Here is a 17,779-nt window from a genome sequence, read left to right on the forward strand (position 1 = left end):
AATAATCTGAACAATAAAGATTTTTTTTATAAAAGAAACACAGCCAAGGAACTCTCTCATATCGTTCCGCATACTTGTAGTCTTACTTTCTGTTAGCCCTTGCCTTATACTGAAAATGATGACATAGAAGGAAAAAGGAAGATAGGGCAATTCATTTCCTTTTCCTTTCTGATCTCCTTACTCATCAGTAAACCAAAGTTCAAGAGTGTTGGTAGAATGTGTGTGTGGCAAGAATTGAAATAAAAACAGTAAGTTAGTTTCTCCCAGTGTTTCCACTCTTCTGGTGAGAACAAAGCACCCATGCATGTGTGAGCTATGGAATATGAATTATACGATTTTGATGATTTTGCATATGAGTTAAATGTACTTATACTTGCATTTAAACGAGCATCACAGAATATAAAGATGAACAGTAAAATTGAGGCCAATAATTTACATTTTTTCTTTACTTAAAATGACATTAAATAGCAAATGAACAGTGAGACAAGTTAAGAGAGAAACTGTGGAAGAAAGAAAAAGCTATGTATTTTAGCACCGTCAATGGCACATTTATCCTGCTTTTTGAACAAGAGGCAGGCCTCTGTTTTCATTTTGCACTGGACCCACATCCATAAATTAAGTAGCCGGTCCTGGATGAAGTACACACACACACACACACACACACACACACACACACACGCAAATATGTAAACATGAGCTTTTGATGAGCAACTGTCCAGTTTACCGATATATTTATATTGTAAATATTTTGGGATTTGGAAATTTCAGGAGCATCTCCAATTCAAAGAAAGATCAGTTCATCAGTTCAACTCAATTCCAGTCACACAGTTTTGTACCAAGGATGATTTTTCCTTGCCATGGACTGACTCTGAGACTATATTCATTGTGCCAGATGTGGCAACCTCTCTCACATTTCACTGAGGTGAAATATGTTCTATCAATGACCTTCCCAAAGGAGGAGAGGGTCTTAGAGGCTGACCAGCAACAGTAAAAAAGAAAATAGACCCGTAAGTGTGGTAGGTTGATGAATGGTCTCCCCAAGGATAGGTCCTAATCCCTGAACCTTGTAAATGTTAAGTATATGGAAACAGGGTTCTTGTGGGTGTGATTAGGTTAAGATGGACCTGGTACATAGGATCCATCCTAAATGCAATCACATATCTACACTAATAAAAGAAAACAATGCAAATTGGCCGTACCTTTGTGACGCCCACCAGCCAATCAGGAGTGAGTATGCAAATTAACCCAACAAAGATGGTGGGTTAATTTGCATTCCATACCGCCCCAGCCACTCCGGGCCTCTGGGCAGCGTGGGAAGGCAGAAAGGCGGCTCCGGGCTGGAACAAAGACAGAAAGGCATCTCCGGCCAGAGCAAAGGCAGTGCCGGCAGCCAGGGAAAGGAAGGCCCATTCTTGCATGAATCTTCATGCATCAGGCCTCTAGTATCCTTATAAAAAGGGGCAGAGAGAGAGTTGAGGACACACAGAAGAGAAGGTGATGTGAAGACAGAGGCAGAGATTGGAGTGACATGATCATAAGGCAAGGACTCCTGGGGCCACCAGAGTTAGAAGAGGAAGGAAGGATTCTGCCCTAGGGCCTCCAGCAGTATGGCCCTGCTGACGCTTTGATTTCAGACTTCTAGTCTCCAAAACTGTGAGAGAATAAATTTCAATTGTTTTAAGCCACCGAGTTGTGGTAATTAACATACTCTTTCAAAGAAAAACAAAACAAACAAAGGAAAAACAAAACAAAGCCTTGCCATAAGGTAGAAAATTAAGACTGTAAGGGCAGCCCGGCCAGTGTGGCTCAGTGGTTGAGCATCGACCTATGAACCAGGAGGTCACGGTTAGATTCCCAGTGAGGACACATGCCCAGATTGCGGCTCAGTCCCCAGTAAAGGGCATGCAGGAAGCAGCCAATTAGTGATCCTCTCTCTTCATTGATGTTTCTATCTCTCCCCCTCTCCCTTCCTCTCTCTGAAATCAATAAAATTATTTTTTTTAAAAAGACTGTAAGAACAGTTTCTCACATTCAGAGGAGTTAAGGGAAATTCTTTAAAGGCTTTAAGAAGACTGAAAACCCTAATTAACAATAGTCTTGCCTCCTCTCTTCTTGCCCAAGTCCATGAACTTACATGTAGCAGAAGCTGAGAATCAAAACCCAATTTTATGCAGTCATATCCTTGATAACGTGTCATCACAATGAAAGGCTCCAAAACATTTATTAAAGCACATTGGTATTTTGGAAGGCCATAGTTTTTATAAAGAACACATTTTCATAAATAATTCTGTGACCATGGGATTTGTATAATCATTAGCAAGAAACGTGTATCATGACCCTTGTAACAAAATAGCACCACCTCTCACATTACTCATTTACAACCTTACATACAGTTTTCTCCCCGCTTGATACCTAGTCTACGTTGCAGCTTTGGGAAGCTGATTCATACAGCAATTGTGAGTGCTTTGTACCCTTGTTAGGTTCGTATCATTCACTTTCTGTTTCCTTTTCAAGAAATAAATGTACACAATATAATCTGAGCTGATATTAGAGAGCATTACTAAATATAGTAGGTCTTTATAGATACGTGTATAATTTAATATGAATAATAGGTTTTATATTATTTGAAACAAAACATAAAGGAAACAGAAAAACATATGGTCTTAAGATAATCTGATACATAAAAACTGTGTAATTGGTATTTATAATGATATAAATCATGTAGAATGATAAAAATCAGCTCTCTGGGCGGGGGACAGTCCTGAGTAGCATTTGCCAATTTCTTTGGTGTAAATGCTCCCACCATGGCTGATATCAAGCTACCTATCTGAAGTCTAAAGGTGGAGTTGGGAAGAGATATGCGCAATCAGTTCACGGTCCACCCCAGTGCACCACTGCTGCTCACACTCCAGAGCTGCCACCCTCAGCTTCTCCGTTCAGAGGGAAAGCCCATTGAGGACACCCATCTACCTGCCCAAGTGCAGGGGAAACCCATGCCAGATGCCTACAAATGACTACCGATTCCTTCATTCTTTTAAGGGACAAAAAAAAGAAGGCTCGCCAAACGGAGGAAGAAATCCAGCAACTTAAAGGAGGAGCCTCTGGATCAGTGAACAAGACCCTGGATGGGGGCTGGGATGATTTAGAGACAGGAGGGGATTTTATTTTGAAATTTCAATAGGTATCCTCAGGGAGATTCAAGAAGATATTCCACTTTTAAATGTAATGAAAAGAGCTCTTCGAAATTAAAAAAAAAATACTTTTTGCTAAATAAGAATTTAAGGATGAAAGATAAAGAAATCTCCCAGAGTGCTGAGGCAATGTAATATAAAAGAAAAAAATTATTTTATAGTACATAAATGTTTAAATTGCCACCATCTATCAAAAATATATAATTTAGATGTCATATCTTCAAAATATTTTTACTTTAAAATAACTTTAGACTTCTGGGAAAATTGCTAAAATAATACAGAGAGTTCCCATATACTATAACCCCATTTCCCCTAATGTTAACATCTTATATAACCAATAGGGGCCCAGTGCACAAATTCGTGCACATTGAAAGGAACTATGGGCCGAGAGGCTGTGGTAGGCACAGGGGCAGGTCTCGACCCATTCTCCACGCCCCCACCTGACCCCTCCCACTGAAGCCCCCCCATCCCCTGTCTACCAGTAGCCCCACTCCCACCTCCGCCACTCCCACGTGCTGACAGCACCGGCTCCGCTCACACCCGCTGAGGGTGCAGAGCGACTGGGGCAGGCTTCAGCAGTGGGTGCAAGCGGGGCAAGCGCTGTCAGTGTGAGCAGTGGCTGCTGCCTCAATTGCCCCTCAGGAGCAGGGGGAGGTGGAGAAGCCCTCAGGGGCGATCAGGGCCGGCTGCCACCCCTCACACCCACTGATGGCGCTGAGTGATTGGGACCAGCACCAGCAGCAGGTGTAAGCAGCGGCTCCAGTGCCAGCTGCAGGTGCGAGTGGGGCTGGCGCTGGCAGTGGGTGTGAGCACTGGGTGGGAATGCAGTGTGCAGGAGCAAAGAATTTTCAGTAACCACCAGAGGCTCACCCCAATGACAGTGACCAGCACCCTGCCTTGCTCTGGCACCCCTGCTCACCATCCTGCCACAGCCTATGCCTGCCATATTCCACACACACCCCCTGGTGGTCAGCGCACGTCAAAGCGACTGGTTGTTTGGTTGTTTCGGTTGTTCTGCTGTTTGGCCTGTTTGGATATTAGCCTTTTATTATATAGGATGGTAGAGTAACATCAGTACATCAGCAATGATACAAGACTATTAATTAAAACTACAGACCTATTGGAATTTCACTGGCTTTTCACTAACACCTGTTTTCTGTTCCGGGATCGCACATTGCATTCAGTCATCTGAGTCTGCAGCCTCCTCTCAACTATGGCAGTTCCTCAGTCCTCCTTGTCCTCCAGAGCCTCCACATTTTTGAAGCATGCTGGTCACTTATTGTGTAACATGTCACTCAGTTTGGGTTTGTCTGATGTTTTCTCATGTTAAAGTCATGCATTCTTTGCAAGAATTCTACAGAAGTGATGTCCTGCTCATCTCAATACATCATATTGGGGGTTCATGACGTTGACATGTCTTCTTGGTGCATGTTGACCTTGATCACGTGGTCAAAGTGGTATGTGTGGCATTGCTCCACTGTGCAGTTACTGCTTTTCCTTTTGTAATAAATGCCCTGGGGAGGCATTTTAAAACTAAAACTAGATGCAGTGTTTTTTGGTTGCTCATTTCTATTGGTTACCAATTTCTTAACATTCCCAAAAGGTTTCTAAGGTGGTTAGGTAATGATTCCAATAATAACAAAGGATCTAACTTGTAAATATTCATATCACAATTTTTAAATATTCTCCAGTTTCTCCCTTACTTCTTTCCTAGTGAGATGTATACTCCTTCTAACCACATGAGGAAAGTAATGAAGTGTTGGTCCTCCGCATTTGAAGGCCTATGTACACTTAGGACTTTTATGTAAAATTTCCTGGGGCCAAGAGAAAGAGGCTGACAACTCCATGGTTGGTTACATTAAGAGTTTGAGGAAACTTACCTACGAGGTGCATCTTGGGCGTGCCAAAACCATGTAGATATCCTCTGCACCGGGTGGCAGGTGCTAAGGGGTTCTATAGGACAGTCAGGGTGGATGGGCACACTGGGTGTGCGCCACCTCAGATCAGGGGGAAATGCCTTATATACTTCCCCACATCAATGTTTCTCTCTCTCTGTCTCTCTCTCTCTTCCCCTCCACCCATCCCTTCCTTCACTCTCCCTAAATCAATGAAAAGAATATCCTCAGGTGAGGATTAACAACAACAAAAAAAAGAGTTTGATCAGATACAAATACTTGTAGCTAAAGTCTAAAGAGGAAACCTGATACGTGTGTACATGCCTCCCATGTTGCCCAACAAGGTGCTCCGCAGAACAGTCTCAGCAGCCGTGTGCAGAAATGGTATGAGTCACGAAACCCGACAAGTATCTTTGAATCAATATGAGCTGGCTGCTGATTCTCTTTTCCTGGAACCTGTTTTCCAAATGACCCTTAGTATATCCTCAGACCTCAAATTCTTCCTTCCCCCATCCCAGGCCACTTGCAGAATCTCTGGCTCTTCTCAAATAGGTAGCAGTGGGACCCACTTTTTTTTGTTGTTTATTTCTGTTTTGATTCCAGTTGCTTTATTAGCAAAACTTCTACTCAATTTTTTTCTGAGACCAAATTGGAAGGTCTTTACAGCCAAGAAATCTGAGGGACAGCGCTGGAGAAAATGATACTCTTATCACTCCAAAAAGCTCACAAGCCACCTTCCTAGGTAGCATTCTTACTGAAATAAACTCTGTGAAACCTCTGTCCATGCCTTTGGGAAAAGATAATAATGGAAGGTCTAAGTTTGAATGATCTTAATGCAACCATTTTGTGCTGATCTCATTGTTATCACTAACCTTCACTTCTCCCCCAGTAGTTTTTAGAGGACAGTCCTCTGAAGCGAAGTGACAGTTCTGTGTACCCAGGACCAGCTTGCCAGTTCTGCACATTCAAGTTCCGCATATGGGGCACTTCAGCGATGTGTAGTGGGGTCACTGGTGCCCCAGACCCGTCCTCCTGGAACCTGAACCTGACCTTACTTGGAAAAAGAGTCTTTGCAGATGGAGTTAAGGATCTTGAGGTGAGATCCTCCTGGATTAGGGTGGGCCCTAAATCTAATGACAAGTGCCCTAAGGAGACACGGAGCAAAAGAGGAAATGAAGACAGAGACAGAAATTGGAGTGATGCAGCCACAAGCCAAGGACACCTGGAGCCACCAGAAGCTGGAAGAGGCAGGGAAGGGTCTTCCTCTTGAGCCTTCAGCGGGACTGCACTGTCGCCATCTTGATTTCAGACCTCTGGCCTCTAGGATGTGAGAGAATAAATAACTGTATGTTAAGCCGCCAATTTGTGGTAATTTGTTCATGGCAGCCTCAGGAAGTCAGCACATGGAGGGCTGAGGGGAAGGGAGGAATTAAATAGAGGCTGACACGGTGTTACTCACTCGAGACAGGTGAGTAGGTGGAAGCACCACGTCCAAGGTACTCCCTACATACACCACAGACAAGGGTGCATCCAGTGAGAGCACTGCCTCATAGTCCAGAAAACCCTGGGAATTCCAGTGGGCTCGAGGGATTGGCCCATGGACTCAGGGTCAGCAGAGCTGTCTCTGTACCCTCCGTTTTTGTTCTTCATTTTTGCTTCTCCATCTTGAGTAACATGCTTCTTCTTGTCATGCTTAAACAATAACAACTATAAGCTCTGTGAATGCAGAGCTGGGACAGACAAGAACAAGACAATACGAGCCTTTGTGGTCATGATTCAACTAATAAACAATTAACTTCCAACAGTGACAGCACAATACTGTCACTAGCACAGTACTTCTCCTTTGGAGGTGATAAATAAATAGTGGCTGAATGAAGGTAAGGCAAGAGAGTAAGAAGCTAGAAAAATTACTTGGCAAGTAGAATGGGAAAACTGAGACAGCTGAACAAACTGGCTGAGCAGTTTATAGCAGATACAGAAGGTCACTTCCCTAGAGATAACATTTAGGCCTCAATTGTATTTCAGCTCCAGGCCCAGAAAAGCAGCCAAACCAGGAGGACAACATGCCATGACAAGCTGCAATGCGCGCTGACCAATCAGTACAGACCATGGCCCTGAAAGAGCACACCTGGGAAACTGATGAATATTCTGCAAAAACCCTCCCCTGAGACCTCCCCTAAGATTCCCTCCTGAAAGGGATAAAGCCCTCCAGACAAAGGACTCTGCGGGCTCTCCCTCTGGGGAGGCGTGTTCCTGCCATTCCCTCCCCCCTCCCTCCCTCCCCCTCTTCCTCCACAAACACCCATCTCAGGGGAGCAGTGGGCAGTGGCAGCTCCTCCTGGGCTGACCCCCTGACCTCTCCCCAAGGCCCCCTTTTCTCTGACTTGTTAGTGAACCAAAGCAGCCCAGCCTAGGCTCATTTCCCCACCTAGTCTCTCTCCTGTTGCTTCTTCTACTCTAGGCCCATCCTTATCTCACTGCCCCAGCTTTAATAAATGTCCTCTCAAAATCATCTAGATTCGTGTTGTGAAATCTTTCCTGCATGAAATCAAGAACCCACACGCTGCTGCCAGGCTCTAGGCCAGGGGTGGGCAAACTTTTTGTGAGTGCGTGCCAAAACCAGCAAAATCTCTGACTCAAAATTCTTCTGCGTGCCAACCCTAATTTTTTGAGAACATGTTACGCCTACTTGATATCTCTTAAGATGTACGTATGTGAAGAACCTTGAAGAAATAATAAAATTCATTCGAGCGACAAAAACACAGTATATGATGATGAAAAATACATTTATTTTTTAATGTATACATGTTACGTAAAATTATTTATTTATCTAAGATGCACCCACACTGAATTTATCTGAAAAATAAAAAAGTCGATATTAAGAAAAAAATTGTAAATGGAAGATTATAAGAGAGGGTTTCACATGCCAGCAAAAGTTACTGGCGTGCCATGTTTGGCATGCGTGCCAAGGGTTGCCCACCCCTGCCCTAATGGAGACCCACTCAGAGCCAGTAACAAAGAATTTAAATAAACCTATGGAAGAAATCGCATTTGCCTCATGACCACTGAAAAGTGGGCTGCACCCCACCAGAGTTTCTGATTCAGTAGATCTGGGATGGAGCCTGAGAATCTCTTTTGTTACAAAGTCCCGGGTAATACTGATGCTGCTGGTCTGGGGACCTCGCTTTGAGAACCACTTAAAATGGAGCTGGAGCTGTCACCCCAGAGGAACTACCTTGCAGGTCTTAGGCCTCAAGTCTTTAGAATGTCAAAGCGGGGCAGGGCCTTTGGACTGAACCTAAAGCAACGTTGTGCCTCAAAGACCATTTACAAAGATAATAAGACAGCAGTTATTTTGGCTACTGGAGTGAAAGTGAAAACATTGTTTGGAATTAGCACTGCTGTGTTATTTCATTTGCACCAACAGAAATGCCTTCCTTCTATTGATGTAATTGTTCCCCTTCCCTTTCTCAAATACCCATTGCTTTTGTCTGATAATCAGAACAGTATTTGGGCTTCTATCTGAATCAGTGCTTCCCCATAGCTGTTTGATCTCAAATAAATGCTTGGTGTCTCTCACTTTGAAAGACACCTTTTGCCGAAACCGGTTTGGCTCAGTGGATAGAGCATCGGCCTGCGGACTGAAGGGTCCCAGGTTTGATTCCGGTCAAGGGCATGTACCTGGGTTGCGGGCACATCCCCAGTAGGAGATGTGCAGGAGGCAGCTGATTGATGTTTCTCTCTCATCGATGTTTCTAACTCTCTATCTCTCTCCCTTCCTCTCTGTAAAAAATCAATAAAATATATTTTTAAAAAAAAGAAAGACACCTTTTATTTTGGGGATAACATGGCCTAGAAGAGCAGTTCTCAACATGTGGGTCGCGACCCCTTTGGCGGTCGAACAACCCTTTCACAGGGGTTGCCTAAGACCATCCTGCATATCAGATATTTACATTACGATTCATAACAGTAGCAAAATTACAGTTATGAAGTAGCAACGAAAATAATTTTATGGGTGGGTCACAACATGAGGAACTGTATTTAAAGGGCCAGAAGGTTGAGAACCACTGGCCTAGAACAAGAGTGCCAGGATTCCAAGCTTCATGAGCTCAACAGAAATATCACCTTGTAGCGAAAACTTTAATCAAAAGAAACTATCACAAGCTTTCCCTTTCTTTCCTTTATTATTATTATTTTTTAATATATCCTTACTAGAGGCCCAGTGCGTGAATTCATGCACAGGTGGGGTCCCTAGGCCTGGCCGGGCGATCAGGGCTGATCAGGGCTGATCAGCGCTGGACTGATTGGGGCCTGCCGTCTGGGGGGGAGGGAAAGGGTGTGGGAGGTTGGCTGCTGGCCCCAAGGAGGGAGCCGGCCCTCAGCCCCGCAGGGAAAGGGCCATGTCCGCCGCCACCGCCCCCCCCCCCCCAACCCCCGTTCCATGTCTCAGCCTGGGGTCCGAAGCGGTCAGCGGGGGAGGCAACGGTTGCCGGGCTGGGCACGGAAGAAACGGATGCTGGATGCCAATGCCACCGGCCCACTGTGGGAGGTTGGCTGTGGGAGTACACTGACCACCAGGGGGCAGCTCCTGCATTGAGTGCCTACCCCCTAATGGTCAATGCACGTCATAGCAACTGGTCAACTGGTCGTTCTGGTCATTCAGTCATAATGGTCGCTTAGGCTTTTATATGAGGAGATTGATTTCAGAGAGAAGGGGAAGGAAGAAAGAGATAGAAATATCAATGATGAGAGAATCATCGATTGGCTGCCTCCTGCACACACCACACTGGGGACTGGGAATTGAACCGTGATCTCCTGGTTTATAGGTTGACACTCAACCACACCAGCTGGGCACAAGCTTTCCCTTTCTACCCCCTGGCTTATCTGATAGCAGGACAACTATGAAGCATGCTTCCAACCCTTCAAGAGCAAGTTTTCTTTCCTTCAGTCAATGCTGCACTTTTCTACTTGATGCAGCCTTTCTACTTGTAGCCCCATGCCTTTAGGTAACATCAGCTGCAGCCCTGGGTGTATTAATGAAGCCACTGCATGATGAGGTTTCTCCTCCTGAAGAAAGCCTGAGGAGTGCAGGTCCAGGCACTCCTGTCGAGAGCTGCCTGGGTTTCTCCCTCCACACCATAGTCTTCCAGTCAGGCTGGGGGAATTGCTAAGACTCGAAAGTTAATACAGACAGGTGAATGGATACTCACAAAATGTGGTAGGTGCATTCAATGGAATAATACTCAGCCTTAAAAAAGAAGGAAATTCTGATGCACACTACAACATGGATGGACCTTGAAGGTATTATGCTAAGTGAAAAAAGCCAGACACAAAAGGACAAATACATTTTGATTCCAGCTATATGAGGTACCTGGAGTAGTCAAATTCATAGAGACAGAAAGTAGAAGGGAGTGTGTTGTAATGTACCCCGAAAATCACAGAAGGACGCCTCAAGAAGTCGAATTAAAGAGTCACATTTATTGCAATCCGGGACTATGAGGGGCCATTCCCCAAATCTCATAGTGATAAGATGGTGGCAAAACCAGACTTTTATAGGCAAAAATCACAAAGGTATTGATTACATCTCAAGGTTTTGAAAGAGGAACCTGGTTTGCAAAAAAGCAGTTTACAGAAGCAGAATTAAGCATGTTAATTACAGTTTCAGGTCTCGGGGTCACGGAATTGACAGAAACACCTTATCTAGAGCCCTCGGGTCTTGAGACCACTGAGTTGCCAGGAACTCATTATCTAGAGCCATGGAGGTAATTTAGAGTAATTGTGCTGTCCTGGTCTTGGGACCACTGAGTCAACTGAAACACACCATCTGTGGCCACTAAAACAATTTAGGATAATTGTGCTGTCCTGTTTCCCAGGTACAGAAGAATGTGCTTCGATGACCAGTAAGATAACAATCAATGGGATAGTCATTCAATCGAATGGGATGATGTATACAATTCAGAAAATCAAAATAACTTTTCTATTGTTAAACAAAGCAAATAAGTACAGAAGCCAAACAGCAGGGTTAAAGTGAAACTATAGTTTTTACCTGAGATAATTGCTACCATACTTCAAGTGGAGACTTAGTGGTAAATGGGTAGTTTATTTGAAAAGATGAAAAAGTTCTGGAAATGAGTGGAGGTGATGGTTGCCCAACAATATGAATATACTTAATGGCACTTAATGAACACTTATAGTTAAGATGGTAAATTTTATGTTATGTATATTTTACCACAATTTTCTTAAGGCAATAGAAACTCACCTTCATTTCCATTTTTAATGTTCCTCTCAGTTTTTGGAGAGTACAAATCAAGTCAGACAAAAAAAAACACACACAAATTATCTGGAGATAATTGCTATATCACTGTTATTTTTATTTTCTTATGTTTAAAATATATTTATATTGATTTTAGAGAGAAAGAGGAAGGGAGAGGGAGAAAGAGAGAGAGATGGGTTGTCTGGCAACCTGGGCATGTGCCCTGATGGGGAATTGAACCAGGGACCTTTTGGTTCCTGAGACGATGCTCAACTAACTGAGCCACACGGGCCAGGGCTGTTTTTGTTATTTTAAAGAAAGTGTTAATGGAAAGGGGACTAGGCCCAGAGAGGTGTGTAGGTTCTTGACTTCATGTAGGAAAGATTGCATAACATTAAGTCCAGGTGATTTTGAAAGTACATTCATTAAAGATGGAACAAGGAAGGGCTCAGGGCAGAAGAAGCAACAGGAGAGGGACCAGGTGGGGAAACGAATCTAGGTTGGGCTGCTTTTGTTGTTGTTTATTTTTTTCAAAATTTATTGATTGATTTTTAGAGAGAGAGGAAGGGCTGGGGGTGCGGAGGGAGAAACATCAACTTGTTGTTTCACTTTAGCTGGGCTGCTTGCGCTCCAGAAACATATGGGAAAGAAGTGAGCTAAGGCAGGGCTGCTGTCAGAGGAAAGGGGCTTTGGGGACAGGTTTGGGGGTTACCCCAGAAGAGCTGCAGCTGCCCATTGCTCCCCTGATTGCAAGTCTCCTGGGTCCCTTAGAGTTTAGGAGATGCACACCATTGGGGGAATAAGAAGGAGGAGGGAAAGGTCTGGGTGTGCCTGGGAGGTGGAGAGAGCAGGCCCTGGGCCCTTCATCTGGAAGGTTTTAGAGCAGTGGTTCTCAACCTTCCCAATGCCGCGACCCTTTAATACAGTTCCTCATGTTGTGGTGACCCCCAACCATAAAATTATTTTCGTTGCTACTTCATAACTGTCATTTTGCTACTGTTATGAATCGTAATGTAAATATCTGATATGCAAGATGTATTTTCATTGTTACAAATTGAACATAATTAAAGCATAGTGATTAATCACAAAAACAATACATAATTATATATGTGTTTTCTGATGGTCTTAGGCGACCCCTGTGAAAGGGTCGTTCGACCCCCAAAGGGGTCGCGACCCACAGGTTGAGAACCGCTGTTTTAGAGACTGTTTAGGGGAAGTCTCAGGTGAGGATCTGAGGAGAAGATTCACCAGCTTTTCCAGGCCTGCCCTTCCAGAGTTGTGGTCTCCTCTGATTGGCCGGCACCAGGACGTGGGGGGGGGGGGGGGGGGGTCTAAATCACGTGGCCAGCGATATGCCATGGAGGAAAGGCCACCTGGGGGGAGGTCCCACACCAGTTTTGCCTGCTGTTAGGCACTGGGGCTTGCCGCCCTGGTGACCTTCTGTATCCGCTATAAATGGCTCAACCAGTTTCTGCAGCTGCCTGCCTCAGTTTCCCCATTCCACATGCCACGCAATTTTCCTAGCTTCTCACGCACCTCCCTCAAATGGTAGGTGGAATCCTCCCTCCAGAAATGCTTTCCTGGGCTCAGGCTCCAGGTAAAACCTCACGCGCACGCACGTGAAACTGGTCAACGTCCGGCCCGCTTTTGCTTCCCCATCCCGCAGTGCGTTTTCTCAGCGCAGTGGTTTCAAGGTGGTGACCCGGGGCAGCAGCAGCAGCACCTTAAAACTTATCAGAAATGCAAATTCTCGGGCCCCACCCCCAGCCTACCAGCTCAGCCAGTAGGGGAGAGGCGGGAGCCTGCGTTTTAAGAAGCCCTCCAGGTGACTCAGAGGAGCGCTCACGTTGGAGCGTCCCTGGTCCAGGTCTCCCGCTGCCGCCGGCGGCCCTGCCCCTTGCCCTCCCCCGAGGGCCTCGGCGGAACTGAGGAGTCCGGGGCTGGACACGGACAGCGGACAGGTGTCTCCCAGCGGCGGCGCAAGGGGCGCTGACCTCTGCTCCCTGCTATCCGACCGCCCGGCCCCGAGGGTGGAGTCCGCCCGCCCAGTCTGCACACCTCCAGCCGCGCAGGTGGCTGGGCAGGGCCTGGACACCAAGTCATAGGAGCCAGAAGGGAGCGAAGAAGGCAGGGCTGCCGTCAGAGGAAAGGAGTCCCTCGCGCCTGGACTCCTCGCTCGCCGGTCGCTGGAAGCCCTCGGAGCCGCCACCATGGGTAGGCGAGGGTGACCGGGCTGGGGCGGGGTCGTCGGGGAGCATGAGCTGCGCGATCGGGGCGCTGCCAAGGGGATGTCAGGGGTCCAGCCGGGCTGCGACGCTGGTTCCCGCCGTTGTCGGCGGCTCGCGGACCTGCGCGCAGAGCCGGGAGGGCGGGCACCGTGGGCGGGCACAGGGCGCGGGGCAGGGACGCGGCGCCCGGGCTGCGAGCGACCGGGAGTCCGTGGCTCCGGGGAAGGTACCGGGCGGGCGAGGCGTCGCTCTGGCGGGCGGTCTCCTGGCTGCAGAGGCAGAGGGTCCCGCGCGCCCAGACTTAGAGGTTGCTGGAGTGAATGCCGTCACTTTGCCAGCCCGCGCCTGTTGGGAATCTCAGTCCTTGTGTTTCCTCTTGGGCTTGACTGGGTGGTGCGCTGGATAGGGCGCGCAGAAACTTCACCCGCTGTGGGCGCTTAGGCAATAGGATATGTTTTTCTTTTCTTATCCCCCGGGAGTGCTGCCTGGCCGGAGAGGAACTGGGGCTGGCCCTTTGGGGCCCCTCTTAGCACCCTGCCACCCTCCTTAAGCTCCAAGAGAAGGCACCGAGGAGGGAGGCCTGTTCTCCATACGCACGGGGTGTCAGCAGAACAGCTAGCAAACAAGTGCCCGCTGCCCGCTTCAGAACAAAGCGCTCTGGAACGATTGCAGGCGCAAGAGCGCAGGTTCTGGAAGAGGCCAGACATCAGTCAGCCCCCTTCTCCCTCCAACATGGGGAGCAAGTCGAGTGATGACCCCTAAGTGGGGCCGTGCGAGGGCCCAGGCAGACAGGGGGGCTTTGGAAGTCGGACTTCCACCTGCCTGCGCTAATGTTCTCCTTCTACCACTTGCTACCTCTGTGACTTTGCATCAGTCAAGTAAGCTCATTGGACCGAAATTCTCAGCCATCCGATAGAAGTATCCGTGCCGCCCCCGTGGCTGAGTTGAGGTGTGTAAGCGCGTAGCACGGGCGTGGGCTCCCAGAGGCGCACTGTCCCGGCAGTGCCATGGTTCTGCAGTAGCAGCAGGAGCGCTTCCCGCGTGGGGCGTGGAGTGTGGCTGACAGCTGGTCCAGAGGCTGTGCTCTCAGGTGCAGGCTGTCAGCAGGTGCGCTCCCCAGGCCGCTGCCTCCTGGGCTAGCGTTCTGGATCCCAACTCAACCACCATTCGCTTGCCAGTCCGTGTAAACTTTTCTGGGAGGGGCTCTGAGCGTTTGTTTCCATCTGTAGGTGGCTACTACCTGCGAAGCGTCTGTTCTGCATGACAACTCCCCCAAGAGTTCCCATCAGGAGAGCTGATTGTTGGGGAATAAACGCAGCTTTTGACGCGTAGCCCCAGTGAATGGACTCTTTTCCAGTTTGCAAATTGGTCCTTAAGTGGGTGTTTTTTGGAACTGAGTTTGGCATAGTGTGTGAGCAGCTACAAAATGTTGACATGCAGACACCAATTTACTCAAGTCCTAAATTTTCAGTATCTGGGTGTAGTAAGTGACGCAGATCACTAGAAAATGTGTTTAGTAAAGAACTAGCAGTAACTTCCCCTCTTCAGGACAGATCTTTGGTGCTTAGATTACGCCACGTTGTTTCAGATCCCCTGGTGACTGAAAGGGGAACAGCTGGAAGAGTTGGTGAGCGCCCCAGGGAGAGAAGCAGGAAACGGTGCAGAGAGAAATGTTTGCTTCGAGCTGATTTCCTCTCCTGTCATTGGAACAAATTTTGACGCCAGGTTCTTTCACTCGCCCTGGAAATGGAGAGGCAGGAGTTATGACCGAATAGGAAAGTGAGGGATGCGAAGAGAGTCAGAACCGTACCATTGAGGCACTCGTTAGACTTAGTAACATAAGCACGGGGATACACAAGAATAAACTGGATAGAACGTTGCTTTGGGGGCGAGGATACATAGCTAAACCTGGCTGCAGGATCTGGTTAGAATCTTAAACTGCCAACCAACCCTTTGTCAGCAAACCTTTCTTGGAAAGGGCCAGGAGTCAATATTTTCGGCTTTGGAGACCTTACAGTCTCCATGGCAACTACTCAACTCCGCCCTTATAGTTCAAAATATGTAAACAAATGGGAGGAGCTGTGTTCTAATAAAACTTTATGGGCACGGAAATTTGAATTTTATGTAATTTTCATGTGTCACAATATAGCCTTTAAAAATTGTTTCTTTGTCATTTAAAAATGTAGAAACCATTCTTAGCTTGCAAGCGTACAAAAGCAGGTGGTGAGTCGGATTTGGCCCGTAAATTATAGTGTGTCGACCCTTGCTTTAAAGTATGGATGTGCAGCCCTAGCTGGTTTGGCTCAGTGGATAGAGCATCGGCCTGCAGACTGAAGGGTTCTGGGTTCGATTCCAGTCAAGGGCACATGCCCAGGTTGCGGGCTCATCCCCAGTAGGGGGCGTGCAGGAGGTGACGGATCAATGATTCTCTCTTATCATTGATGTTTATCTCTCTCCCTCTCCCTTCCTCTCTGAAATCAATAAAAACATATTTAAAAAAAATAAAGTATGGGGCCCTGACTGGCTTGGCTCAGTGGATACAGCGTCGGCCTGCGGACTCAAGGGTCCCAGGTTCGATTCTGGTCAGGGGCATGTACCTTGGCTGCGGACGCATCCCCAGTGGGGAGTGTGCAGGAGGCAGCTGATCGATGTTTCTCTCTCATCGATGTTTCTAACTCTCTATCCCTCTCCCTTCCTCTCTGTAAAAAATCAATAAAATATTTTAAAAAGTAAAGTATGGGTGTGCTGATCGGAGCTGAGGGTGGAGAGAGGGTCGGTCTCCCAAGGGCTGTCTTGTGCAGTCAGGTCTCAGAATGGCTGAGAACCTCTTAAGTGACTGAGAGCCACCGCGGAGACCTTTGTGGGTGTTGAGATGCTTTGATTGAAGATTTCGAATATTCCATCTCTCCTCTCACCCCACCCCACTTCCTTACCCAGAGTTCAAGTTGTTGCTATAGCAAATTACTTTGGTCTGAAAAACCACTGACACATATTTGACTTTGAAAATTAAATATGAGGAGGACTCAAGTTCTATGAAGCAAACTCCTGTCTCCCTCTCCCAGGGCCTCCAGGCTGATTTGAGAAATCCACTCATTTAATGAAGGATACTTTGTTATGTTCCTGCCCCTCAAACCCCCTATCCCCCCAACTCTCAGCCTCCTGCTGGCCTTGTATGGGATTCTGGTGAGTTTTGCGAGGGGGCCTCCTGCCTGAGCATAAAATGATGGACTAACCGGAAAGGTGCTGTGAACCTGGCCATTTATAAATCCTTCCGCATTCTCTCCAGAGGCTCTTGGGTAAACCAAAGAACAATGCTGAGGTCACAGGGGAGCTGGCACTCCTACTACAGGTGGCACGTGTACAGCTACGCTGAGATCGCGCCACACCAAAGGTGGCCTTGGGCCTCTGATCCCTGGGAGAAGCTTCCTCCCAGACAGCACAAAGAGAGGACTGGCATTGTTTCCCCCATGCTGGTGTGACTGTCAGTGGTTTTCAAACTGCAGCATGCATCAGGATCCCCTGAGTGAGGGCTTATTCTGACAGGTTGCCGGGCCTTATCCCTAGACCAGTGATCTGCAAACTGCGGCTCGAAAGCCACATGCGGCTCTTTGGCACCTTGAGTGTGGCTCTTCCACAAAATACCGACTTCTGCGCATGGGCCACGAAGTTTCAATCGCACTGTACATGCACGCCCGCACATGGTATTTTGTGGAAGAGCCACACTCAAGGGGCCAAAGAGCCACATGTGAGCCGCAGTTTGCCGACCACTGCCCTAGACTGTCTGCGTCGGTAGGTCTAGGGCAGGGCTTAAGGGTTAGTGTTTGCACAAGTTCCCAGGAGCTGCTGCTGGGCCAGGACCGCACTTTGAGAATCACTGCTCTAAATGACAGGCTCTCCCCCACCAAAACGTTGCCACTGTGCCCCCAGATGAAATCATGGCTCATGCAGTCTGGCCCCTGGCTTGCCCAGGGTGATCAAGTTTGGGGTAAATGAGCAGTTAGGATTTGAAAATTAGCTTGCAGAGGCTAAGAACATAGGGTAGAAAAGCATAGAGGTGATGAATCATGTGGCTCAGCACAGGCTGCAGGGGGCAGGCCTACATTCCTTAAATATGTGTGCAGATATTTAATTATCATGAGAAAGTATAAAATAGTCCTGCCTTGAAGAAATGCATATCCTCAGGGGTAGGAACACCCTCGCCCATACACGTTT

The 17,779-nt window shown here is 47.3% G+C and overlaps 1 protein-coding gene across 1 annotated transcript in view; it reads left to right on the plus strand.

Annotated features, from left to right (window-relative positions):
- The first annotated feature begins 13,295 nt into the window (after positions 1-13,295).
- SLC15A1 (solute carrier family 15 member 1) overlaps positions 13,296-17,779 on the plus strand; it is a 46,942-nt gene continuing 42,458 nt past the window's right edge. Inside the window, exon 1 of the mRNA XM_070408687.1 lies at positions 13,296-13,553. Within this exon, the coding sequence (XP_070264788.1) occupies positions 13,550-13,553 (4 nt within the window). The 5' untranslated portion in view covers positions 13,296-13,549. The remainder of the gene's footprint in view (positions 13,554-17,779) is intronic.

This window comes from Myotis yumanensis, unplaced genomic scaffold (assembly GCF_028538775.1).
Source record: "Myotis yumanensis isolate MYYU_CA2020_CCGP unplaced genomic scaffold, mMyoYum1.0.hap1 SCAF_3, whole genome shotgun sequence".
Classification (NCBI taxonomy): domain Eukaryota; kingdom Metazoa; phylum Chordata; class Mammalia; order Chiroptera; family Vespertilionidae; genus Myotis; species Myotis yumanensis.